At 39.1% G+C, this 25,566-nt stretch overlaps 2 protein-coding genes and 1 long non-coding RNA gene across 5 annotated transcripts in view; 2 read left to right on the top strand and 1 right to left on the bottom strand.

Annotated features, from left to right (window-relative positions):
• The window catches only part of ACOT12 (acyl-CoA thioesterase 12), a 38,457-nt gene extending 34,699 nt beyond the window's left edge, over positions 1 to 3,758 (top strand). The window contains 3 exon segments of the mRNA XM_037032228.1: positions 1,682 to 1,808; positions 3,015 to 3,143; positions 3,377 to 3,758. Coding sequence (XP_036888123.1) covers positions 1,682 to 1,808; positions 3,015 to 3,143; positions 3,377 to 3,532 — 412 coding nt within the window. The 3' untranslated portion in view covers positions 3,533 to 3,758.
• A 3,930-nt stretch (positions 3,759 to 7,688) lies between these two features.
• On the bottom strand, positions 7,689 to 16,255 carry ZCCHC9 (zinc finger CCHC-type containing 9). 3 transcript variants are annotated; one of them, XM_037032262.1, is made up of 6 exons: positions 16,178 to 16,255; positions 14,698 to 15,107; positions 11,633 to 11,783; positions 11,306 to 11,398; positions 9,372 to 9,440; positions 7,689 to 8,275 (listed from the first exon to the last, which is right to left on the bottom strand). In XM_037032262.1, the coding sequence occupies exons 2-6, from the start codon at positions 15,079 to 15,081 to the stop codon at positions 8,157 to 8,159; spliced, it is 816 nt and encodes a 271-aa protein (XP_036888157.1). In that variant the 5' UTR covers positions 15,082 to 15,107; positions 16,178 to 16,255; the 3' UTR covers positions 7,689 to 8,156. The 3 variants fall into 3 exon arrangements, with proteins under 3 accessions (XP_036888157.1, XP_036888153.1, XP_036888158.1); XM_037032258.1 differs by having other exon boundaries at positions 14,698 to 15,109; positions 16,041 to 16,248; XM_037032263.1 differs by lacking the exons at positions 7,689 to 8,275; positions 9,372 to 9,440 and adding an exon at positions 10,043 to 10,332 and having other exon boundaries at positions 14,698 to 15,109; positions 16,041 to 16,248.
• LOC118977326 (uncharacterized) lies at positions 8,053 to 8,900 on the top strand. Its single transcript, XR_005064498.1, has 2 exons — positions 8,053 to 8,130; positions 8,546 to 8,900. It is a non-coding gene; the product is annotated as an uncharacterized LOC118977326 (long non-coding RNA).
• Positions 16,256 to 25,566: the final 9,311 nt, after the last annotated feature.

Below are 25,566 nucleotides of genomic sequence, written 5' to 3'. Positions count from 1 at the left end.
CCAACCTCTTGTTTTATTAACTAAAGTGTATTTTTAAAGCTTTCTCTACACAGATAAATGCATCAAGTGCTATTGAATGACAAAAAAAGTATTATAATCACTTATTTATTGTCCATATATTGAGTGCATGCTTTACCAACATCTGTTGTAATCCTGCCCATTACTCTTCAAGTTTGATAGTATTTTCATTGAACAAGAATGCTTACCAAGACTGCACAGCAATAAAGTGACAGAACCCAAATTGGAGCCCAGGTCCATCAGGCTCTGAGTTCCACACTCTTGTAACTGAACACAGTCTCATTGCTCTTGAGGAAATGATTATTGAATTGTACTTCTCATTTCTCACTCTTGATATTTAATTGGTGGCTGCTTTTCTTTTCGGTGAAAGAGCATTCCCTGGTGAGAAGCTGGGAGGAGGCTGTGTGAGTTCTGAGGTGAAAGGCACTCCTTCCAGCTCTCCCTGTCTGATCAGAGGCCCCTCCTGCCAACCCACATCTCTTTCCTCTGTCTCCTGCATCCCTGATTCAGCCTCCCCAACTCTCCCCCCTTTCCTGGAATACGGAGCTGTGCGCCTGGCCGATGCACTGACAGGGACTGACTGCACTTGGGCTGCGCCACCTTCTCCAAGGAGTTCCAGCTCTTGGGTGCACTGAGCGCTTCTAGGACACCTTACTGAGAGGGAAGGATTGGCAAGGTGGGCTTCCTGTTAGAGTAAGCATTACTTTTACTTCCTAATGTTGAAGAGGTAGAGGTACAACTTAGAAGTGACTAACCCTCATTATGATTAATACCATGTAATACACAATTTAATACCATGAAAGTGATACACCTCTGGCTTTCATTTGCATGGATGCCAAAATGATACAACATGGTTAATGCTATCATAATAAAACACTCCAGACCAAGAGGAAGTACTTCATGATTTTCTTGCATCAGTAATTTGTAGATACTCTGTAAGTACAAAGCTTTTAGTAAGAACAATGCCTAAACTGTGGTGTTAATTTTTTCCAAATGTTTTTCCCACTATTTTTCATTTCACTTAACATTCTAGCCAAATTGAACTTGAATGAACGGAGGAATGAATGAATAAATTCTATTTCAACTTTCTTTTCTTATGTACCTACTACAATTCAGGTACTATGCCAGGTGTTTTCATTTAATCCTCACAATAACCCCATAGATATTATTATCTACATTTTATGATGAAAAAAGGAGAAAGTTACTTGCCTAACATAGCATAGTTCCTGAATGGCAATCTGGGATTGAAAGGCAAGTTGTTTGACTACAAACTTAGTGCTCTTTCTAATACACCATATTCCTTTACATAAGAGTTCTTCTTGGACTGTCCATATAATTCATTAGTATTTACACATTATTACTCAGTCTTACAGAGAATTAATTTTGTGGGAAACAGCGAAATGCTTTTCTCCAAAATGTCAAAGCCAGTGAGCTCAGTCAGAGGCCGCCATTTTCACGGTCACGTACAGAATTATTTCTTCTGACCAAATGGCTTTCTAAAGACAGACTTTGGGAAAGGATGCTGGATTTGGAGGGATGGTTTTGTGGACAGAAAGGTGAACGTAGACAGCAACAAAAAGTAATACAAACAAAAAAAGAAGTGAATGCCTTATTCTGTTACATAGAAAAGCACAGCCTTTGTTTCACTATTCTGTTCACATAGGTCCTGTAAAGTCATAGACTGCGTGAGTGAAAACGATCAGACATATTACATCACTTGTTCTATAGTGAATGGTGACGAACCTAAAGACTTGGTTGTACTTGTATCACAAGGAAGGCCTCTGAAAGGTGAGTAAATGAAATTCAAGTGATATGGCAATGTTTTATAGTACAGAGTAGAAAGAAAAAGTTGAAATGAAAATAAGGAAATCAGTGCAAGCATTTCTGGTCTTGAATGATATTCATCTGAACTTTTTCTAAGTGTACCTTATAGTTATCCCTAAAAAGACCTCAAAACAATTCTACATTAAGTGCCAGCTCTGTGCAAAGCACCATGCAAGATTCCTAAAGCATTGCCCTTTCCTTCTGCTCCATTCAGATGTAAAACTGATATTTAACAAACATTTGAAACAATCTACTCTCAGTAAAAAATGTAGTAAAAGCCAAATAAAATACCAGGAATTGCTTTAGGAAGGCTGGATCATGCTAGACATCCAAAATGGTGGCTGCTTGTGGGGCTGTCAGTCAGTATTTGCCCAGGCTTCTCCTCCGTGAGCAATGGACTTTGCCGAGCAGTGTCTGGGTTCCAAGGAGGAGAGAGAGTCCCAAGACCAAGTGTTCAAAGAGACAAGAAGTGGAAGCTGCCAGCTGGAACTGGCCAGCATCATTTCTGATGTCAAAGCTGGCCTGTACAAGTAAGCCCACACATGTATAAATACTGATGTCCACGGGTGTTTGATGTAGTATCATTTACTATGAAAAAAGATATTAGAAATAAATCAAAGCTCCATCTTATAAATTATGGTAGAACCATGCTATGGACTACTGTCCCAGAATTAAAAAGGATAACGTCACAATAAAGGCACCTCTGAAGATTTATTGTTAGGTGAAAAATGAAATTATAGACCAATAATGTTAAATGGTTGTATGATTTATGTAAATCCCATGCATTTATAGAAAGGTCTGGAGGGATGCACACGACAACGTTAAGTGATTATCTCTAGGATGGGGGTGCAGTGTGACCAGGGTGAACGGAAAGAAAACTCCTAGATTCTAGTCTGTAAGTTGCCCTATTGTTTGGAGTTCTTTAAAACAATGGGTATTACTTTTTTATTTTAAAAAAGAGTGAAATTGCAACCCATTAGGGCACAGTAAAAACAGTTTGGAGATTGACTCCAGCTTTGTGGAATTCTGCACAGTAGATACAATTCTTAGGCAGAAAACACATGTGGCCCTTATTACTATCACTGTGGCTTGAAGGTAGCCATAGACAATGTCTCTAGGTAAATTCCTAACGACAGGAATCTACTTTCTAATAACCACACTTCATTTCTTTCAGCAACACTTACGTGGTGGCAGTGAAGTCCGTCGTCCTGCCGCCCGCCCCTCCCTCTCCGCAGTACGTCAGTAGTGAAATCGCGTGTGCTGGGTTTCTCGTCCAAGCTACTGACCGAAGTTCCTGCACTGTAAGTTTGATGGCACATCTGCAGGTTAATTTGCTCCTACAGATATGAGAAATCACTCACTTACATTTCCTAATTAATTTGAATTCTGCAACGTGTGTCCACACCAGGGGAATCCTAAGGTCAACCTTTCCAGAAGGTCCCCAGATTCCCCTATTCCAACAAGATTCAGGTCTCTGCTGGGAAAAGCTCCATGTCAATAAGAATTGAAATATTGGATTCTCTTTCTGAAACAGGTACCTTATTTTAACCAGATTTCCACTAGCTTCTTGCCTTACTTTGCTGGAAATCTTGGTGGCTGGGCAAAATCCATGGAAGAGACAGCAGTTTCCTGTGTACGATGCATAGAGAACGCTACTGATGATGGGTCAGGAAGCATTTTTAAGTGGTAAACTGCATATTTCACCTGGTAAACTTTCAATTTTCTGTCATTGATTTCTCACTTTTGATTCCAAGCACCCTTATCTCTGCTTGGATAAGGCAATAGGTGTCACCTTATTCCTAACACTTGGCAAGCTTTTGGGCCACTAAATAATTTAATACTGGCCCAGGCCAAATGCAGTTAGGAAGAGGTTAACAAGGTGCATCTCAAGTCAAATGCCATTGGTTTGGATGAGCACTAAACAAACTTGAAGGAGCTCCTGCCAGGAGCGTAGGCATTAGGGAACTGTGCCCACACAATCACAAAGTTGTGTATTCTGTGAAATGGTACAAAGGTGGTTAAAATGATCATAAACATTGTAGGCTACAGAGATGACATGGGCTGTTTGAAATTTTATAATATCAGAAATGATAAGCTGGCTAGTTGATGGATAGCGTGGGGCCGTTCCATGTTCAGCAGGTATCTGTATGCCAGGAGCATCCCACAAGATATATGACCTGTTTTAGAGTTTTAAATTAGGGAAGCATTAAAACATAATGGGATCCAATCAATTTTAGTAATAGGAACTACTTTACTAGTGTCATTTAACATATATTCAAGGTGGCTCACCAATTTAGCATCTGTTGCTATATATACACATAAAAAGTACCTGCAAGATGTGTTATTGCAGAGAAAGAGAATATTAACTGAGCTCTTCTTTCATAACCATTACATTAGCACTTGATTCCCTAGGCTTTGACGTTCATTATTCTTCTCTGTGACTTGCCTTACCTCGTAAGATGAACCAGCATATAAGTCAGCCTCCTCTACAGGATAACTTTTAAAAGTTGAAAGACTTCTTTGTTAGAGTTTAAAGCACTTGAAAGGTTACACACGTCCTGCTGTTCATTTGTCAAATCTCTACCTCCGCTCAGCAAATCTTACAGCTCTATGTGAAAAATACAATCGGTATCTGAGCCCTCCTATTGACTCCACCACTACACCTCTACCCCAAACACCAGCTTCTCTTACCTGGGTTATAAGCTTTCAGTTTCCGTTATTTCTTCTCCATTCAAGCCACTCTCAACCTAGCAGTTGGATGTCATATTTTTTCTCAAAACCCGTGAATAATTTTGCATGTCATAGTAAAATCCAACACTTTTTAATGGTCAACAAGGCTCTGTGTATTATATTAGATTGTTTTTCCGAAATATTCACTTCCTCACCACCATCCCCACCTCCATGAATGGAGTGTACTATTCTACTTCCTGTCTTCTTGACCCTGTGACTCACCCATAGAACGTTAGCAGACACTATGCAAACAAAAGGTTGAAAAGTGAAGTTGCTCTCACATAGCTCTGCCACTGTCGTGAGAAAGACGTGTCAGAGTTAGCCTGCTTGTCTCAGGACAAGGAAGAGAGACATGGAGCAGAGTTGCTTCACCCGAGCCTAGTTTAGACCAGCCAACCCCAAACCGAACTTCTCATAGATGTGGGCAAGTCCCGCCGAGATTAGCAGAACAGTCTAGGTAAGCATAGTCTGGATTTGACTCACAGGCGTGAGGCGTGAGCTAAGTAAAGGTTTATTCTGAGATTCCGTGGTTGTTACACAGCAGAAGCTAACAGGTAGAGCCTATAAACTATGATCCCTATGAACCGTGTGAACTTTTCCTACTAGTTTATCCCTCTCTCTTTTCCAGTCATGTTGGCCTCTTTGCTGTTTTCCAACTTACCCAGATGTACTCCTTCCTCAGTATAATTACATTTACCTATTACCTCACATCCAGACATCCAAGGTTTACTGCCTCCCTGTGTATCTGTACCCTGGAGTATTATAGATGAAGCTGAAAATACTGTTAAGTGAAGGAGGCCAGTCATATAGGACCATGTCTTTCTGCCCCTAAAATATGAAAGCCTCTTCCCGATTTAGGAGCTTTGACTCTTCCGTCCCTAAATGCTCTTCCTTGTTATCTTCACAACTGGTTCCTCCTTGTCCCTCTCATTTCAGCAGAACCCACCCCCACCCAGAGGCCTTCCCTTGATTGTCTAACGTAGATACACATCACTTACATCTCTCTGTTAACTCCCTTTATATCACTTATGTAATTCACTCAACAGAAGTGGAAACCTCTACAGGCTGAGTATTCCCTGGGACACTATAGTAATGAGCAAGTCAGAGTCCCTGCCCTGATGTAACCTGTAATCTGGTGGAAAGGGGACAACTAGTGTTAGGCAGGGGTATACATTATTGAGAAAATTCGAGAATAAGAGAATAAAAAGTTGTGGGGACGAGGAAGGAGCTTTCTGTAAGGCTGGTCATAGAGACACTAGTAAGCTGACTGTAAAGCAGAGGCCTGAAGGAAAGAAGGGAGGGTTGACTATGGGTTGGAAGTGGGGAATGTCAAGAAAAGAGCAAGTTGAGATTCAAGCCTAGGGGCTTGGAATGCAATTGTAGGGAAAAAAATGAAGGGAAATTCGTCTTTTGGGTTTGTCTCCCCCACCACCTAGGGGGAAGGGACAAGATTGTTTAAAGCCATATTGAGTTTGAGGTGTTAAGTGTAACGTCCAAGTAGGAAGGTCCAGCAGGCAGGTGAGAACATGGGACTGAAACAAAGGGTATTGGGGTTAGATGTAGATTAGGGAGTCAGCCACAGAAAAGGGAAGGTAGGCTTGTTAAAAGATGTGTTCAAAGGACTGAAGAGTCCTTTTCACTAAGTCTTAGGGCGTTCAATAAAATATTTTTAAAATGTAATAAAATAGCTTTCCATTTTGATATATTTTTAAAAATATTTTATTTACTTTAGAGGGGAAGGGAGGGAGGAGAGGGAGAGAAACATCAGTGTGTGGTTGCCTCTCACATGTTCCCCATTGGGGACCTGGCCCACAACCCAGGCATGTGCCCCAACCGGATATCGAACTGGCAACCCCTTGGTTTGCAGGCCGGAGCTCAATCCACTGAGCCACACCAGCCAAGACCCTCATATGTATTTTTTCCCCTATGCTTCCACTCCATTCTTCAGCCCCATTACAATGCATATGGCCTTGCTTGTCTGATCCACTGCCACGGTCCCATGTGCCTAAGAAAGTATTAGGAGCATAGTATGTTTTGGGGAAATAATAAGGAATAAATTAAGTTTGTCTTCCTCCTTAGGCCTTTTTAGCTAAGAAAATAAACATCTATCATGTCTTTCAAGAAATATTCTCTCAGGATGTCAGTTTGTCTGAATTCCTCTGACAGTGTCCACACACTTTTTTAATGTTACATTTGGTACCTGCAGTTTATTTCTAATGATCTCACTAATTAATTGATCATTAAAATGATGAACAAAGTAACCCAAGAAAAACAAAATGGACACTAACTCCTCTGTGGAAGACTGTGTGAAAATCATGAGACCTGCATCTGACAGGTTTCTGACTCCCCAGAGCCTTTCTGCTCCTGATAGGACCAGTGCAACACGCCAGGCGTTTGGACTACACGACAGAGCATTGCTGTCCTTTTCCAGCCACATGGCTTGTGCAACTCCTGTTAAAGGCGCCCACTTCCTTGGCTTTGGGATGTTGAGCCACATCCTGCCATGTTTTCCTGTGTCACTGAAAATGAAAGAGCAGCTCCTAGTAAGACTAGAACTGTTCAGTTGTGCAGATATTAAAAAAAGAAAGTGTTTCTTTTCTTATTTGGTAAATACGTTGCTTTTGAAGCGTCAGTAACTAACCACGGCTGTTTCCTTTAGTTACAAATATATCCAATCGGGTAAAATTCCAAATGAAATATACAATCCACTACAGTCATTCCATTATACAGTACAATGGGAGCCTTAAGCCTTGTGAAATATATGTATTACGTATGCATGTATTCATCACATCAAAGAAGACAATGGGTCTCCGATTAGTGTTCTAACTCTGTTACAGGGGTTCCTGCATCTCACCCTGACTCCAAAACATAGGAACAAAATGCTATTATGTATGATGCACACTTTGCTATGTGCCATCACTCTGGTTAAATACCTCAGACTGAATTTCAGCTGGAACTTCTTCCTTGAAAATCAAGGGCAGAGAAAGAGCTCTTCAATTTTAACCTGAAAAATACTCATGTGTGATTCCTTATGTGAAAACTGAAACAAAAATTAACCCAAATTAACCAAAGAGACTGTTAATGGACAAGGGCTAGTTAAATCCAGAAGCAGTTACTCAGTAAAAGAGCAAGGAAGTTTTTATTAAATATTGTAAAAATACAGCAGATTTTGTGGCAACTTATAAATAAACTGATACTTGGATCCTAAAAAACAATACAACTAAAAATCCATTCCCAAATGCAGAGCAGTCACCCTCTGTTTAGGAGTGGTTCAGATGAGTGCATAATTTTGTTTTTAAGGAAAATGATTGTTACAATTAGCTTCGTAACCACTTACATACACCTAAGTTCCATCTGTTAAAAAATTTCTTTGAAGAATCCAATTTAAACATCTTATGCTTTCCTCCGGTGACTTTCTCCACGCAGCATGCACACTCCTTGATGGACAGGACTCAGGAGTCTGAACACCCAGACCCTACGGACATCTACAACACAGGCCTCTCCCTGGGAGCCCAGCTCCAACTTCTGAAGAAGGCCCAGTTCAGAATGTAACGGGCGGTCATTTATGATAGTACTAATCATTATCAAAAATTAACAACTTTAGGTATCTTTGTTTGGGGTTTCTGTGGTTTAGGCACATCCAAAATTTCTTCATAGTCCGCACTCATTCCCTTTGCCCAGCGACCAACTGTAACCATTCGATCTGCAGAGGAACAGAAAAGTCAGAATGTAAGAAAAACCATAATCAAATACATATACCTAAGTTGATTTTGATTTAGCAAAGGAACTAGTTTTGACATGAATAATCATGAGGAGGGAATACTCCATCACTAAAGGAAAGTGAGCAATTCTATAATTGATTATAATCCTTGATTTCCGAGTACTACAGGCAATTTCTCATCCCAATTAGGGAAATGCAGCAATTGCTTTGCAATGCACAAATTGATGAGAAAGCGCTTTCATTCTTTCCCAGAGTTCATCATTACAGAGTCAATGAATTCCAAGAGTCTGTAAACAGCAAGACTTATGAAGCATCACTTTTAAATGCACAAGTTTCCACCTGTGAAATTATACAACATCTGCTTGTCAGTCTTGTCATTTGGGAAGTGGCAATCCTCCCAGGAGGGAGAATTCAAATTCCACTTCATCATTTCAATCTTATGGCCTACAATGTAGTGAAGACTAACTTCTAGACAAGATTATAAACAAGAACTCTTGGTATTCAAATTTAAATGTTAGATGCAGGATGTAAAAATGGGCAAACTTACTTGTATCGTACTGTGACTATTTGAAATAAAGAGAAATGCAGTCCCCCACAAGGAGCACTACCGGGGTACCTACTGTCTTGCTTTCTCCCACACAGGATTATCATCATTCTAACCTAGGCAAACTAATGTAATAATGGTCTCCACCTCCCCCAAATCTGCCATAGGTATAGTGAAGATTTATGAAGTTTCTCCTGCCCTAGGGTACTATTTCACTAAGAAGAAAATAAAACTGGGCAGATACTGTGTGGACAACACAATTTCAATATTTTTGGCAGTCTTTACAACCAACTCTGAATCCTTTAGGTACATACAAAGCAAACCATATTATGAGGATTCTCAATTATAAAATATTAAAAGTTATTTTCTTATTTCTTATTAGTGAACCCATACTTTAAAGTTAATGGTTAGGTTACCACTGCAGCAGGAAGCCAGGTTGCCTCAAATTCAGTAGTACTTCAAATAATAATAAAGTGCAGCAAAACAGAGGATTACCAATCTTATCCCTTCTAAATGAAAGTCCAGAAATCTCACCTGAATTCTGACTTTGAGGGCAGTCTTTCTTAAAATGTCCCACAGAGCCACAAAGTCTGCAGCAACCACCTAGAAAAAGAACAAAGTCATTGAAAACCTCTCACACTTACATGGGGCTCTTAAAATCTCAAAGCACTTTCATATCTTAGCTGGTCCTCCCGACCTTGTCAATTGCAAAGGTAGTTGAAGCCAGGAACACCCATGAGCGCCACCATTCCTATCAGTAAGTGCATTCTCCATTGCTCTTGACCTCACAGAACACTAAACTGCGCCTACCCTTTTGTTGCACCTGGCCTTCAGGGAGAAGTGGGAAGGAGGGGAAAGGTATGATGGAAGACAATTGTCCTATGCAATGTCCAAGAGCCATTGCACAGAAGCCTGGACCATGGTTGGATAGGCAAGGGTTTGCGAACTCTTAAACCTGTGAGCAAAATTTGTGTGCTGATGTATTTGTCAAGGATGTCCACAGTCTTTAGCACATTCTCTAATGATCACTGACGCCCCCCCATCTATCCCCCCAAAATGGTTAGAAACCACTGCTATGCAGTATAGGTCAGATGCAGGTGAGCAGTTATGAAAGGAATAAAAATCATTTTGTTTCTATGCCTCCTACTTTTCAGGTACCCCAGCCCTAATTAAAATGCCTATGTACCTACTGCAAGCAACATTACAGGACTGTGGTTTCTAAAACGAGTATTCTGCATAATGGTCAAGCGTCATCATGAGCATGCTCATGTTAAGTAACTTACTCAGAAAATGTCCCTACAGAATATAAACCTCTCACTTCTATGCAGTGTACTCTTCTTGCTGCACTTCTTTAAAAAATATTTAGTCATTTTGGTTGACCATCCAAAACCATCTTTGTTCATTTATCATGTTACAAGACCTGCTTCATAGGCTCAATATTCAAAGGCACACTTGGGCGTCTTCCCAGGCCCAGGCCTCCACACTGTTTGTAGGGCTGTGGTGAAATAATGTATTTTAATCCTCGTAACTTTTCAAAGGGAATACCACAATTCATTAAATCTAAGTAAGATACCATTGATTACAAGATCTATCATTGTTTTACATCTCTCAGAAAGAAGAAAATATGCCAATTATGTGGGACTTACCACTGATGGATACATTCTGGTTCAGAGATATTAAAATGTGAAAAAATATGCATCTTAGAAGGAAATGAAATACGTAGTTTTTTTCCATCTCCATTTTATAAGTGAAGAAACTGAGATGAGAGACACTAAATAACACAGCCAACATCCCCCAGCTAGTAAGTGGCGGTTCGCAGCTATAACCAGTCTGACTCACTCCAAAAGCCACGCTTTCTCACTGGACTTCTCCAGTGGAACCCAGGACACGACACACAAGGTGTCTAGAACCTGATGGTACTGGCCATCACATTGAAAGATGACAACCTCCTTAAAGTTTTAGACCTCAGAGACTTTATTGTGAGGACCTAAAGATATTAGCTGAGCCAAAGATAAGTAAGAAAGTTACATGATCCCATGCCAAACAATAAGGAAAACATTCAGAAACAAAAATTACTACAAATATGATAGCATAAGCAGCCTTTTACACAAAAATGGTATGCTAGACTGAGATTAAATTCACAGTATATTTAAAATCTTATATTAGTTTGAGATATAATCCCTTTGTTTCTGTTATGTTTAAAATTAGAAATTTATAATATATTCTCATAATGATGCTGAAGCAAGCACAGAGTTTGAAATACTCACCTGAGTTTTTTCTGATTTGACTTATTATCAAGTCATATTACTCAAAAAGTCCAGTACATAGAATAGCGCTTGATAAAAATAATGAAATTCTTAAGGTTTTGCTATGTATTCAAAAATTATCCAAGAATGGTTAACACTGTAAATTAAACATAACTGCATGCTGAGTCACTGTGTCTGACATACAAGGGTAACAGTACTCACCATCAGCATACACTCCTTTGGGATTATCAGGGCAAGATCTGGACAGGTGCCCCATTTCCCCACAAACAAAGCATTTTGCAAAAGGGAATTCACCTGTAAGGGTCAAACAGTTCCTGTTAAGCCGGTCATGTATATTATAAGTCATGTAATTCATATTATTTTAAAATATTCTGAGAAGAAAAGTTTTTACATAATCTATAATTTAATCTTATTTCAGAAAGTAGAATACTCGTAACCCTGCCAACAGAAAAACCCAGTTGCCTACTTATTGGCCACTTTCCCACTTTTGATAAGCAAATCAAGATTTGACAAGAAAACAAAACATACCAAGAGCTGGGTCTACTTTAGCTTTGCACTTGGTTATTTCGTGCTCTGTAGATCCACATCGGTAACATATTCCAGTGCCCATATCTTGATTCTCAAGGGCGGCTGGGCAATCTGCAATCCCATGGCCAGGCTGTCTACAATGAAAACACACCTGGGAAAACAAAGTGTTAGTGTCCACACTGCAAAACCACACTGGCTTTATCAATTCTTGTTATCAAAAATATTTTTGAAACATTTCTCACTGTAAGGTTATTTAGCACTTTTTCTGAAATTGCACATTTTATCTGTATAAAAAAGCGTTTCACACAATCCTAAACAATAAGAAATGTCCTTTCCACCAGGGTCTCATTATTTCTGAAAACCCTCAATCCATCAATTTCAGACAAAAGTTGGAAGGGGCTCTGTAGGAGATCATCACTTAAATGAATTAAGCAACCATGGGCTAAATATTTCATTAATGCAGATGTCTGACTAGAAAAACTGAGTTTTCTAGAGTAGACAATACATACAAATTATCACTCAAAATTAATATTTCCATTTAAAGTTCATATAATTGAATGAATTTGGGTTAACTGATTCCATTTAAATTATGATTCAAATCATAAACTAAATTTCATACCAAAAATGTATGTTACAGTTTTAGTATCTTTATAATACATATCCTTTACTATTCAAAAACAGATTTTTCATTTTTAGAATATACACACAATTCTTTTTAAAGGGATAATTCTAAGATGAATTATTTAGCTCCAACCCAACACTGGACAATGGTTTGCTTTTTTTTTTACATACTGTCTAGCAATTTGGAGGATTTTTTGCTGCATTGAATGAGAACATCAGTCATCAAATTTAAACTATTTTATTTATACTGGAAAGAGACATATATACTTCTTAGATAACAAACAGTTCACCTATAATTTTTTTCAAAATAAGCATAAAAGTAAGTTTTTAAGAAAGTAAATTCTGCTCTGGCTGGTGTAGTTCAGTGGATTGAGCACGGGCCTGCGAACCAGATGACCACGGTTCGATTCCCAGTCAGGGCACATGCCTGGGTTGCAGGCCAGTTCCCAGCAGGGGACTCACGAGAGGCAACCATACACTGATATTTCTCTCCTTCTTTCCTTCCTCTCTAGAAGTAAATAAATAAAATCTTTTAAAAAAGAAAGTAAATTCAATAGGTAAAATAAAACATACGTTTTTACCACTATGTCCTTTCTCTTTTTTCCCGTTTAATAACAATGGAAAAAAATGATTCTTCACTATCTTTTACATTTAGAATGAGCTGGTCCAAACAAAGGAATGCATTTTTCTTTCTTTCTTTCTTTCTTTCTTTATTCTCACCCAAGAATATGTTTGATTTTAGGGAGGAAGAAAAGGGGAGGGAGAGAAAGAGATACTGATCTTTGATCAGCTGCCTCCTGTATGTGCTGACCAGAAATCGAACCCACAACCTATAGGTATGTGCTCTGACTTAGGAAGCAAACCCGAAACCTTTTGGTGTACAAGAATGATACTCGGAACAACTGAACCTCCTGGCCAAGGCAAGAAAATGCATTTATTCTTCAACTGGAGGAAATGCTAATGCTAAATTTTGGATTACCAACATAAGAGGTCTTGGATTTGGGGGGAAGTCAAGGTGGTTTCTGATAACCTGACAGCTCACTGATTAGTTTTTATGTAAATTTCAAATACAAGTTTCTTGAATGATCCTTAAATTTTATGTAAATTGGACTGTGGGAAAGCAAACTAGTAAGAATCTACATCTTAATTTATTAGCAATTAATAACTGATGCTAAGTATGAGGTATTAAGAAAATTACAAGAAAGCCAGCTGAAGGTAAGTCACAATAAGCCATACTATTTAAAGTACATACTTTAAAGTATTCCTTAAAAAAAAGAACAATGTCTTTCCACCTCAATTACTTCTCTTAACTTCTTTTAAGAGGTCACAATATTAGCCTTTTCCAAGTAGTATACAAGTCACCATGCTGTTTATGTCAATGAAATTATCTTTAAATTATGTTTAACCTGACTTTAAAAAATAATTGTACAATCTAAACAAAACTATCCTGATCCGAATAGAAATAATTATCTTTTCTATCTCCACTTATCCATTGGTAATGTCTCATCAGTATTATCTTTAAATATCACACTGCACAAAACCAATCCTGCAAATGTCGGAAGCTACATTCATGGCAGTTACACTTCAAACCTGCCTTGGTACAAACAGAGCTCTACATTTAGTAATTCTAATAAAAACTGAAAAGTATAAAATGGTAACAAATCCTGATTCTTATGTAGTATCCTGTTAGAAGCTGTGGGGAATTCACTTAGAGAGGGGAAAGAAATATACAAAGCATTTCACTGTGTCTGACAGTTTAAAATCTAGGTCTGGGTATAAAATGGGAGGGGAAAAGCAATGACTGGGGAGAGTCTCAAGAAGTTTTAACTCTGCTGCTCTATTACTAATTACTGTGATTTGTATTAGAGCTCCTTCTTGTGTCTGTTTTTCATGCATAAAAAGTACATCCTTTCCAAGTAACCGAAACCACACCTTTTTAACCTGTTGTACTCGACCTTCCTACTTATTTTGATCTTTTTAAAAAATGGTTGTCTGAAAAAGGGCCATGTGGAGACAGATATGAGATACATACAGGTTTGAGGTCAGACTCTGGGTTTGGAAAAAAATTTTTTTGGATGGAATGCATAGTCAGCAGCCCATTTAGATTCACATGCATTTAATAACATTACTTACATAGTACCAGCCAGCATTCTAAGCAATCAAGTGTTAACACTTTTTCCTGGGTTTGAGTTTCCCATTTCCTACTAAGTGGTTTTCAGCAAGATACTTACCCTATCTGCACGTTAGTGTTTCTACCCATAACCTGGGAATGTCACCATTTGTAATTTCGTTCTGATAATTAATCAGTACGTTAAGTACCCGGCATGCAGTTACTAGCCCTCACAGAGAAGCTTTGTAGATTTAGTACATAATAGCAATCAGACTGCTAAAATATAAGTTTCTAGCCATATAAAGTAATATTTTTGTAGAAGTGATCATCTTACCATTGCATTTTTCTTTGCTGCTTGTCTTTTTAATCGTCTTCCTTCCCTGCGACTATCTTTTTTCAAAGCAACTGCAATTTCTTCCCTTACTTCCTGACTGTTTGTTGCTATTGTCTCCCCACTGTGAGCCATCTGGGAGTTTTGTCTTAGGTATTCCATGAATCCATTCACATCTTCATTTAAGTACTCCTTTTTCTTCTTGTTCTTTTTGTGTTTTGCTTGGGACACATCATTTTTAAGGGACAGCCTATTGGCTTCAAGTTGTTTACTCTTTGGGAGGTTTTGGCTCTTTTGCTCAAAGGACCCCTTCTTCATATCCTCCCATGACGTTGCAGGCAAGGGTCTTTTGTTATGTGCGGTGGTTACTCGGGCCCATCGGGTCATGGTTTCACCAGAGGTACTGTGTCAAGCTTTAAGACAGGCATGGCAATTAGTCATTAAAAGGAAAAAAACTAAAGATACATGACATGTCACATATGGCCGTATGTTAAAATTTGAATTATTAAAAGATGTTTTTTACTTCATTTAGGTACCTGTATATTTAATTCTATAATGTGCTGCATATAGTCCCGTAATGTAAATGTAGCCCTTACCACAGAAGCTACCACACCAGTAAAAAAACAAGAGCATGCCTACTATAATATAAATACTTGCTTAAAACTGGAAAACATTAAGAAACCAGATTATTTTGCAAAATTTAAATCACAAAGTAGTAACAGTGAATTAAGTTACTCTTCCAAACTTCCCAGGTTTCCTAGCCGTTTCTTTTCCTGTCTCTAAATCCCAGTGCTACTCACTCCCAATCTTGTTACCCTGCCATTTCAACGCAAAGCATCCGCTTTGCCAGACTGTACACAAAAATCCTGTGGTTTCACGTAGTTTGTCACTGCAACTCCTTCTGGCAGATTGATAAGTGAAATATATAAGCGTTCACAGTCACGTGATGGGACCGGGTCTAGCAAATCATCTTCAATTAAGCTGCACTCCTCTTACGGCAGCATCCTGTGCAACAACCAATGTTTAAAAACCTCAGCTCCTGTGGTCGAACACCCCCTCAACACAACCCGAGGGGCGGGACCAAGAAACAGGTGAGATGCTGTGCGTCACCTGGCACGACGCGCATACCTCGTCACAGCACACCGTGAGACTGTCCCAGTGAAGAATTACCCTTCCCCAGGGGAAGGGGACAACTCCGAGTATCAAACCCGGGCGGTCCGCGTCTACTAGCAGGGCAGGCTCCGGCGGGACCTACACGCCCGCCCGAGTGGCCAGCGCCCTACAGCTGAGCCCGTCCGCGCGCGAGCGTCCGGGGAGACCGCGCAGCTCGGCCCGCAGCCCTACGGGGTGCCGAGGGCCCCTGGGTGCCTAGCAGACAGGCCCTCTGCCCTCCAGCCGGGCCCCAGGAAACCACGGAGGCCACTCTACCATTCTGTGGGCGGTCCCGGGGCCCCCTCCCGTCCCACCGTCCGCATCTTCTCACCACACGTGAATCCTCCAGAGCAGCAGAGTCAGCGTGCCAGAGAAGCCCGTTCCCCAGCGGCGGCCTTGGGACCGGAAGCACGTCGTCTTTGAGAGCGCGTCACTTCCTGCAGGCGAAGGTGGGTTTGGATCTTTGGGCTTTCGGCTGACTTAAGGGGCTCCTGCTTGGCAGGTGACTGTGGCTAAGAGAACGTTGGCGGAGCGCCTAGAATTTGAAGGGCGCTGCCCTGGACACCTGGAAATCAAAGGTGGAGGTCGCTCCCTCCATGCTGTCTGGAACTCAACATATCAGTGGCGAAATGGACGGGAAGATCGGTGGGGTGGGACACTGGGAATGTTTTCTTAAGAAGATCTTTGAACTTCGAAAAACAAAAATTTGGTGAAAGTCGCTGTGGGAGGGAATTAAGAGCTTTCTAGGCAGAGGTGAGGTAACAAGCACTAGCGCCGTGAGTGTGAATCACTGTGCTAGACCTCTAAAAGAAGACTTTGGGGGCCCTACTGATAGAAGGCGATGCCTAGTGGTCTGCCCAACGCTATTTAGCATTGAAATTGAAATATATTCACTATAGCCCAAGTTCCCTTCTTAAACCCTTATAGCATTCAATTGAAATATATTACACTATAGCCCAAGTTCTCTTCTTAAACCCTGGTTTCCGAAACAGCTCATTATTTCAACAACCCCTCCCAAACGGCCAGCACCACCAGTTGTTACGTATCTTATCCACTCATGCTCCCATTCCCATCATCATGCTGGATCTATTTTATCACTTAAATTATCAGTCCACTTCTTTGTCTCCCTTGTCACAGGTCTCAACATCTTATCCGGATTACTGGCGGCTGGTCTGCGCGTTCGTACTTGCGCTCCCTGAAATCCATTTTCCATGCTTTAATCAAGTGAACTTCTGAAAATGTAAATCAGATGTTGCGCTCTTGCTTTAATCCCTTGCATAGTTTCCCATTGTTCTTAGGATGAAGTTCGAACTCCTTAACATAGTATTAAGTCCCTGCTTGCTTCACTATCTTCCAACTTGCCCAGTCTTCCTCTGAGCTCCAAACATTGGAACCTTCCCTCAGTTTTGCAAATGTCCCGAGTTCCTTGCTGTCTCTAGGTCTCTACATAGGCTGTTTTCTTTGTATGACTCCTTTTCTTTCAATTAATTTCTTAGTTTATTTATTAATAACCAAACCCTTCAAGGCTTTTAACATTTTTATTCTCAAGTAATCTTTCCAATGTCCCCTCCCCCAAACTATGCCAATCCCCTATTGTGCGTTCATGGCAGTTTATGGTTCCTTACAGCACTTTTCAAATTTGTAATTATATTAAGAATTGTGTAATTGTTTATTGTATCCCCATTGCCTGCTATGTATTTAGTGCTCAGTTCATTTTTTATAACTAAATGAAGAATAGGGACTTTGCAGTGCTCGTTAGAGCAAACTAGAAAGTAACCCACTTTCGTTAAGAGGAAGAATAAAGTCTCCTGTGGAAGTAGTGGGATTTGGTATTGTAAAATTCACCAACATCCTAGGTCTCACGGCAGGGAGATTGTTAAAAGACAAGTCCTCCAGCTCTTGAATAGAGGGAGCCTTCTAAAACGTAGGAGGATGCTGTTCATACCGTAATGTTTTCAGTCATCTGGTTTCAGCACTATTAACCTCGTGATACTTCTTAAAAGGATTTTCTTCACAGAAGCCAGGTACCTGCACATAATGTAAACCACTAGAGGGTGCATTCCGCTAAAACTTGTATTTCAGTATTGTGCTGAATTTCAAACTGTAGGTTGTTCATCTCTGGAAGTGAAAGAACATGATCTCAATTTGTTTTTGTGAAATTATGTCAAATAAAGATTAGTAATGGAGTAAATAGGCCATGGGAATCCTTTGGGATTCAGGAGAAAATGTTACTGTTAGTGCTATTGATAGCTAACTGAACATTTTCTGGGTAACTAACACTGTGCTGAATGCTTTACATTCATCACCTAATTAATTCGCCCAATATCTTGAGAAGTAAGTATTATTGTTTTCTCCATTTAACAAAGAGGAAATAAGCTTCGAGAGTTGAAGTAATCCATGTTACACATCTAGTAAGAGGCAGAGGCAGGATTTGAACCAAGATCTCAGTCCAAAGCTTCTACTACTTTGAAATACTGCAGGGGATTGTTTCTTTGCCTGAACCCACTCTTAAAACAGACTTGGTATACTGAGTTATCCTTATGTGAGACTTTTTTTTGAGAATGTACTCACTTTTATAATTGAAGGGATTGTCTTTTATTAAATTTTCCCATTCAGATATCATTGAAATCTTGGGTATGTGTTATTTTCACAGCAGTACTATCCACAGGGTAAATTAAGTGAGATGCTAAAGTTTAGATTGTGAAGGGCCGAAGTACTTTATTTTTAGAAAATTGTTAAGTGGGTTTTACCTACAGAAACGCATATAAAACATGAGGTAATTATAAAACACATGTTTGTGTAAACACTGAACAGTTTAAGAAGCTGACCATTGCCAGATACTGTTTTAAATCATGTAATTTTTTGCACAGGCAATACATTTTTATATTTTAAACAAAATTAGTTTGTTATGATGATACACAATTTCTACAAAACATCTCTTATCCTGATAACTATACATCCTGGACAAAATACAAAAATCAGCTACCCAGGGATTCCGAAGAGTAAATAAAAGCAGACACTAGTGGGGGGGAGGGTGTCAAAATCTGAAACAGCAACTAGCACATGGGTGAGTGTCCGTTTGTGTGTGTATGTGCGTGCATGCGTGTCTTTACACTGAGGATGGACCACAGTCACAAAGTGCATGAGCAGCTAAAACTGTAATAGAAAGCCCACCATCATCTTTTTGGCTGAAGGGACTAGAGGAAAAAAGCATACAACAACCATACCTGAATAGTGAAGGGAGAGTTCTGGAAGAAAGAGAGCCAAAAGGAGTGCTCCTCTACTTCTGTAAGGAAATCCTTCACGAGTCTCAAGCTGGTCCCTGGACCCACACACACAAGGCAAACTCAGAGGCTTAATGAAATAAACTAAGATTTGAATTGCTACCCACCAAAAGATAAAGCCTGTAACACAAGTCTAAAAATGTTACTTGCCTGCTTCAGTTTTCCTTTACATGAAGAGTAAAACAACTCAAAGTATATACAAAATGATGCCCACAATGTCCAGGATAAAAATCCAGAATGTAAACTTAGAACTGGTTCAATGAGTCTAAATTCCAGTCTGTAAGAATTATTCCTCCTCACCCTGGTCAGTCAACACTGAAGGGTCACAGGTTTGATTCCTGCTCAGGGCACGTGCCTAGACTATGGGTTCAGTCCCTGGTCTGGGCATGTAGGGGAGGCACGCGATTGATGTTCCTCTCTCACATCAGTGTTTCCCTCCCTTATCCTCTCTAAAATCAATGATCATGTCCTCAGGTGAGGGTTTAAAAAAATAATTCTTTTTTAATTTGCTTATAATTTATTCACCAGAGTCTTCAAAGAGTTGATCTATGCATTATGTTTTATAGTTGCATTGAGTGGGACACATGGGGAGTGTTCTCATTCCATCTTACCTGTAATTGAAACCACTGCCATTAAAATTTAAATCCTCATTCTTGCCTAGATTCTCAGAGTAAAAGGTACTTAAACCAGTGAGCTAGAATGACTAGTAGGTACTGCAGGACCAAGAGTGTCCAAGGCCCAGCCTGGGTGAGCCAGCTCTGTAGCTGAGCCCGAGTCTCACACTTGTGTCGGCGGCTCCAAACCAACCTATTTAACTGTAGAGTAATTCGAGAAGAATAGTGAATCTAGAATCAAAGCAGAGGACCAGATTTTGCCGAATGAGTTCTTTTAGCCAAATGAAAGGTGCATTTTATTCTTTAGAGTTTACACAGTGAAGAACTATACAAAGTTTTTAAGTTCACATAGTGGACCCCATAAAATAGATCTAGAGAAGAGGGTTGGGTGTAGAAAAATGTACCTAATACTGTGCTCAGAATTGTCTGGTCACTTATTGAACTTCATTTAAGTATACAGAAAAATGAAGCAAGAAAGAGAGGAAAAAGATTAATGACCCTACTGCTGAAAATAAAAATGAGATCCAGACCAGTGACACTCTAATAGCTTCTTTCTTAAAATTATCTGTTGGTAATTTATGAACCCTTATGAACCCTGCTTTATGGACCCTTATAATAAGGCCTGGAGGTAACAAAATTATGAGTTTCTTTACCATTTTATAAATGTTCTTTAATGAGTATGCATTACATTTAGAATAATTATGAAAAAGTTTTTTAATCTGTGGGAGTTTTGAGATAGCACATGAGAATTTCCAGTTACATACAGATTCAGAGAAATTCTTTAAGAATCTTATGTTTCTGTTTGATAGGTCAGTAAACAAAGTGTCAGAGAAGTTAAGGGATTACCTAGAACACACTTCTAGTGACGGAGTTTTATTTCCTGACATGCAAATACAGATAACCCCATATTTTTATTTTTTCTTTGGTATTATTGGTTTTCTCAGTAATGAATTATTGAGCTTCACTTTATTGCCCTTCACAGGTGTTGTGTTTTTTACAAACCAAAGGCAAGACCCTCCACCAAAAAAATATATGACTCACTTTATTACTGTACTTGCTTATGATGGTGGTCTGGAACTGAACTCACGATGTCTCCAAGGTATGACTGTATTACTAAGTATTACTTCAGAAGAGAAAGGAAATGTTTTCCAAAGTGTCTAACAGAAGGAACCCACTAGTGGAAGTTGCTTGAGGTTACTAAACAATAGGAATAGGAATAATATGAAGTTTGTGTTCTCCCCTGAAAAAGCTTGTACCTTTTTCATATTTTTCCTTAACCCCGAGAAATAACAGTATTGGAAATATTAATCACAAAAATGATGTGGTCTTCTCACTCTCACCCTCTTCTGGTTTGTTTCTCATGTTCGAGTTTCTAATCATACATTTAAGTGGTTAGAATGTCAAGTACTTCAAACGAATATGTAAACCTAAATTACATGCCGTGGTAAGATTTACAAACTCTCATCTCTGAAATGAGCACTTCCTCCTTATGTCTGAGGAAATGCTACCTGATATGGGCCTTAGATTTTTCCTTCAGAGGGACTAATGGGCAATGTGTAGTTACCAGTGAGATTCCATGAAGTGAGGTAGGTGAGGAAAAAGCATTGTTTGATATCTACTGTTGGCCAGTACCTTGTTAAATGCTAGATACTTAAAAAGGACAGAGTTCTTGCCCATAAGCAGCCAAACTCCTGTGAGGGTAAACGCACAGTCTGGTAAACCTCTAGTAAGATGATAAGTGAAGAAATTACACTGGTAATACAGACTACAGATAAATGTATTCTTCCTAAGAGATTTTGGAAAACTTTGCAATAGAATTTGTTGCAGACAGCTGGAGATAGAGATAAAGATAAAGGAGGTGATGGGGACAAGTCAAAAAAAAAAAAGAAAGAAAGAAAGAATCTAACTATCCTAGCCAATAAGCTGAAATGCACATGCACACACACATACAAGCAGATTTTAAGAGTGACAATTTAAGCTGATACTTCACAAAGGATGAAGGTGCACATACCCAAGCTGCCAAAATGTTTAGTCCAGATTCACTACCTAAGAAGTAGTCTTTGGAAGAAAAATAATAATGACATAGAATGAACTAATTTAAGAGAATCACATAGTAGGGAAAAAGTACCCCTCCAAAACATATGGCATAGAAAATAAATGATCTTGGGAAAGAGGCCCCATAAACATTTTAAGAAATATTTATGGACCAGGAAAATGTACAGAGTCATATATGTATTCTGGAATATGTGAGTGTATGATGGTGAGCTCTGTGAAGATGAACTGGATACAGTCCTTACCCCAGAGTCTCCAGCAATCTAGTGGAGGAGACTGACTGTGATGCCTACACTACCCTGAGGAGTAAATGCAGGCGGGCAGTTGTGGATTCGTGCTCAGGTCTGCCCAAGGCAGCTCAACACTGAAATCACTAGCAAGTTCTCAAATAGACATTAGCCACATTGGGGGTATGTTCTTCAGGTATCCAAACAGTGTGTTTTGGAGCAGGAGCGCAAACCAGCCAGGGAGGCTTCTTTTAAAAGCTGATCTGAATGTACAGTCTTCAGTCTATTATATATGCATTGCTGCTTTTCTCATATTGGGTATTCATTTTAAATATATATTTAGGGTGGTGATGGTTACACAGCAGCATAAATGTGCTTAGCACCATTAAACTGTACACTTAAAAATTGTTAAAATGGTAAATTTTATGTATGTTTACTACAAATTTAAAAATAAAAAGCTGGTATTTAACCTTGTATAAGTAGTATTTTCTTCTTGATTCTCTTAAAGCTCACTTATACATCTTTCCTTTTTTACTATATAAGAATCAGGTTGTTAGGCATGTATAATTTCCCTTTTTTATTACAAATGATTTCTCAATTTTAGTTTAGAAAGTACTATTTGTGGAGCACAGAGGTTTAAGAAAATAATAGCCACTATTTATTAAGCAATCTTATGCTTGAAAGCTTCCCAAATAGTTATGAATGGTAATGTTCATTATGTACTAATACTGTGAATAGTAATACTCATGTATACTTGGGGAAAACTAAGATATCAAGAGCTTAAAACTGACATTGAATTTGTTAAAGCCAGACAACTTAAATGTCTGATCCCTTGCTGTGCTCAGACTGTTACCTGTGTTACCTTCCTGTGATTGTCTGCAGTTACCTTCAACCCCTTACCCACAGTTTCACTTCCCACAGTTCCAGTTATTTGTGGTCAGCCTTGGTCTGAAAATATTAAATGAAAAATTCCAGAAATGAGTTTAATAAACAATACCTAAGTTTTAAATTGCACACTGTTCTGAGTATCATGGTGGAGTCTTGTACCATCTTGCCCTGGATGTGCATTGTCCCTTCGCCCTGCGTATCCACCCTCTAGGTGCTACCCGCATGTTAGTTCCTTAGTGGGTTTCGGTTACCGAATCAGCCGCAAGACTAGTGATGCTGGCAGTTCAGATGTGCCAAAGAGAAGCCATGAAGCGCCTCCTTTAAGTGAAAATGCAGAAGTTCTTGACTTAATATGAAAAGAAAAAAACTATATGCTAAAGCTATTGAGATCTATGTTAAGAACAAATCTGTGTGAAACTGTGAAGAGGGAAATAGAAATTTGTGCTAGTTTTGCTGTTGGCCATAGCACATGATAAGTGACGATAGAATTTATGGCATTAAATTTGTAGGCAGGAGACAGGAACAGAAAGTGTGTTCAGGTTGTTGTCAACATGTTGCACCAGAGTGTTATCATTGTTCTGTGTCGTTATTAGTTATTGTTATAAGTATGTATGTATAGGAAAAAATCATGTGTACCTATGTATTTCACTCTGCTGTTTCCAGCATCCACTGCAGGTCTTGGAATGTATTCCCGTGGATAAGGGGAGACTACTGTGTTTCATTCTCTCCCTTGCTAAGATAATGTTAAAATACACATTGATACCTGGCAAATATTCATGTATCTGTCTCAGTTTCATATTCCGAGTCTCATAATAAAGCCCTGTTTGGTTGGGTTCCTCCCCACACACACTCCTGATAAATACATTCCTAGGAGAGATTTTAAAAATGGCCGAATGTGCTAGCAGCATTAAAAGAGAGAAAATCCACATCTCAGCAATACATTGGAAAACTTGGGATCTGAGAGAGAATGATTGTTTAGTTTTTATTCTTAAAACTCCAGGACAGCAAAAGATAAATTGATCTCTGTTTTAATTAGGCTAAACCATTAGACCATTTAAGTGAATGTTGAAGAGATGTACTAGGGAGTGTGTTGAATATAATGTGTTACTTAAAACCTTTAATAACCAAAACTTTTTACCTGTCTGCTAGAGAAAGATGTGATTGCACCGTCAAGCAAATTGTTGTCAAATGAATAAAATGCATAAAAGACTTTAAAACCAGCCCTCTTTCACTCATTAAAGTCTTCTAGTGCCTCATTAATTTTAATGATATAATCTAGTTCTGATTGAAGTGCACCTGAATGCAGTTAGTGCCTCATCAGTACTGATGAGTTCCGAGTAATTCAAGCCGTGTCTGCAGAGTGATCACAGATTACAAGTCTCTACACCTACACGGTGCATGCTTGCCCATGCCTTCAGCGGCACAGCGTTTACTTCCAGAAGCCCAGTGTCTTCCCTTTTAGCCTCACCTGCATTATTTAAAAGAGATTTCTATTTTCAGGGCTGCTTTTATACTAACAACTGAGTTTTATGCAAGCAAACATTTTGTGGAGATGCTAAAATATCATGTCTTCTCTGAATCATTGGGTTGAATATAGAAATAGGCCATATGAGTCAAGTGTATTTTGAAAAGCAAGGAGACTGACGTATATGTTAAAAACTAAATGACTGTCAGTTCTTTGCAGTTTTCACTGTAATTCTAAGTTTCATAAAACTAATTTTAAGAAACCTCTTTTAAATCCTACCTTTATAATTCCATAATTATCTCTTGAACTACAATCACTCATTGTCAGATATAGGTTATGTTTACAGAATGAATACATGATGAATTATGGTATACTTCTTTAATCCTTGACCTCTGTCTTGGGTATTTTTAGCACTAGCATATGTGACCTATTGAACATACAGGCCCAAAGCAAGAAGGTCAGACAATCCAGCCCCATACCCACTATAGAAACAAACAAGAGTCGGGTCACTAGTTGCAACTGGGCAGGACCTTCTCCAGTGATGCAAAGGCCCGTTCACCAGATGTGATCCCTCCATCCTCCTTTTCTAGGTTCCATGATGGCCCCATGACTTTTCTTCCTATAGGTTCTGTCCAGAGACGGTCAAATAGAATTCATCTGGCTCTCTTTCTGAATCATCTTATTGAAGTTTCGAAGTTCTTAGGTGAGTCTTAGATCCAAGGCAGTTCTTTGATTTTAGTCTTAAAAGTCTCCCTTATGTGCAGATTTTTCTAGTTTAAATCTCAGGTGGCTGTTTTATTTACCTTTTTAAATTAGGTTTTTGAGGCTCCATCACTTTTGCTGTTTCCCAAGAAAATTTTAATCCCATGATTAAAATTCATACATGATTCAAAAAGATAAACATTTCTGATGTAGAAAGATAGTGATTATTTAATTTCTACTTTAGATTAAATGCTGTAGATATTCCATCATTTATGCAGAAGTGTTCCTCCATTAAAATTAGCTATATATCCCTTCACATTAGAAAATTAGACTGAGTTCGATTTTCAGTTTTAAAAAGCTGTTGTGAAGTATTTTCGACATCCAAAAAGGAATAACAGACTTAGGATGCCTGGGGACCAGCAGGCGAGAAGAGGCATCGTCATTGTGAAAGGGCTGAAATCCTGACTGCAGGGAAGGCAGGAGGATGA

Source organism: Sturnira hondurensis, unplaced genomic scaffold, assembly GCF_014824575.4.
Source record: "Sturnira hondurensis isolate 20B ecotype Veracruz unplaced genomic scaffold, ASM1482457v3 Scaffold0021354, whole genome shotgun sequence".
Classification (NCBI taxonomy): Eukaryota; Metazoa; Chordata; class Mammalia; order Chiroptera; family Phyllostomidae; genus Sturnira; species Sturnira hondurensis.
The sequence above is the reverse complement of the archived record's forward strand: the minus strand, read 5'-3'. Positions and strand labels throughout refer to the sequence as shown.

Excerpts from the sequence above, each read along its gene's own strand:
- ZCCHC9 (XM_037032262.1), bottom strand. The coding sequence starts at position 15,081 with ATGACCCGATGGGCCCGAGTAACCACCGCACATAACAAAAGACCCTTG. Across the intron at positions 11,784-14,697 it reads CAGCAAAGAAAAATGCAATG|GTGTGTTTTCATTGTAGACA; the intron begins GTAAGATGATCA and ends TTGTTTTCCCAG. Across the intron at positions 11,399-11,632 it reads TAAAGTAGACCCAGCTCTTG|GTGAATTCCCTTTTGCAAAA; the intron begins GTATGTTTTGTT and ends TGACCCTTACAG.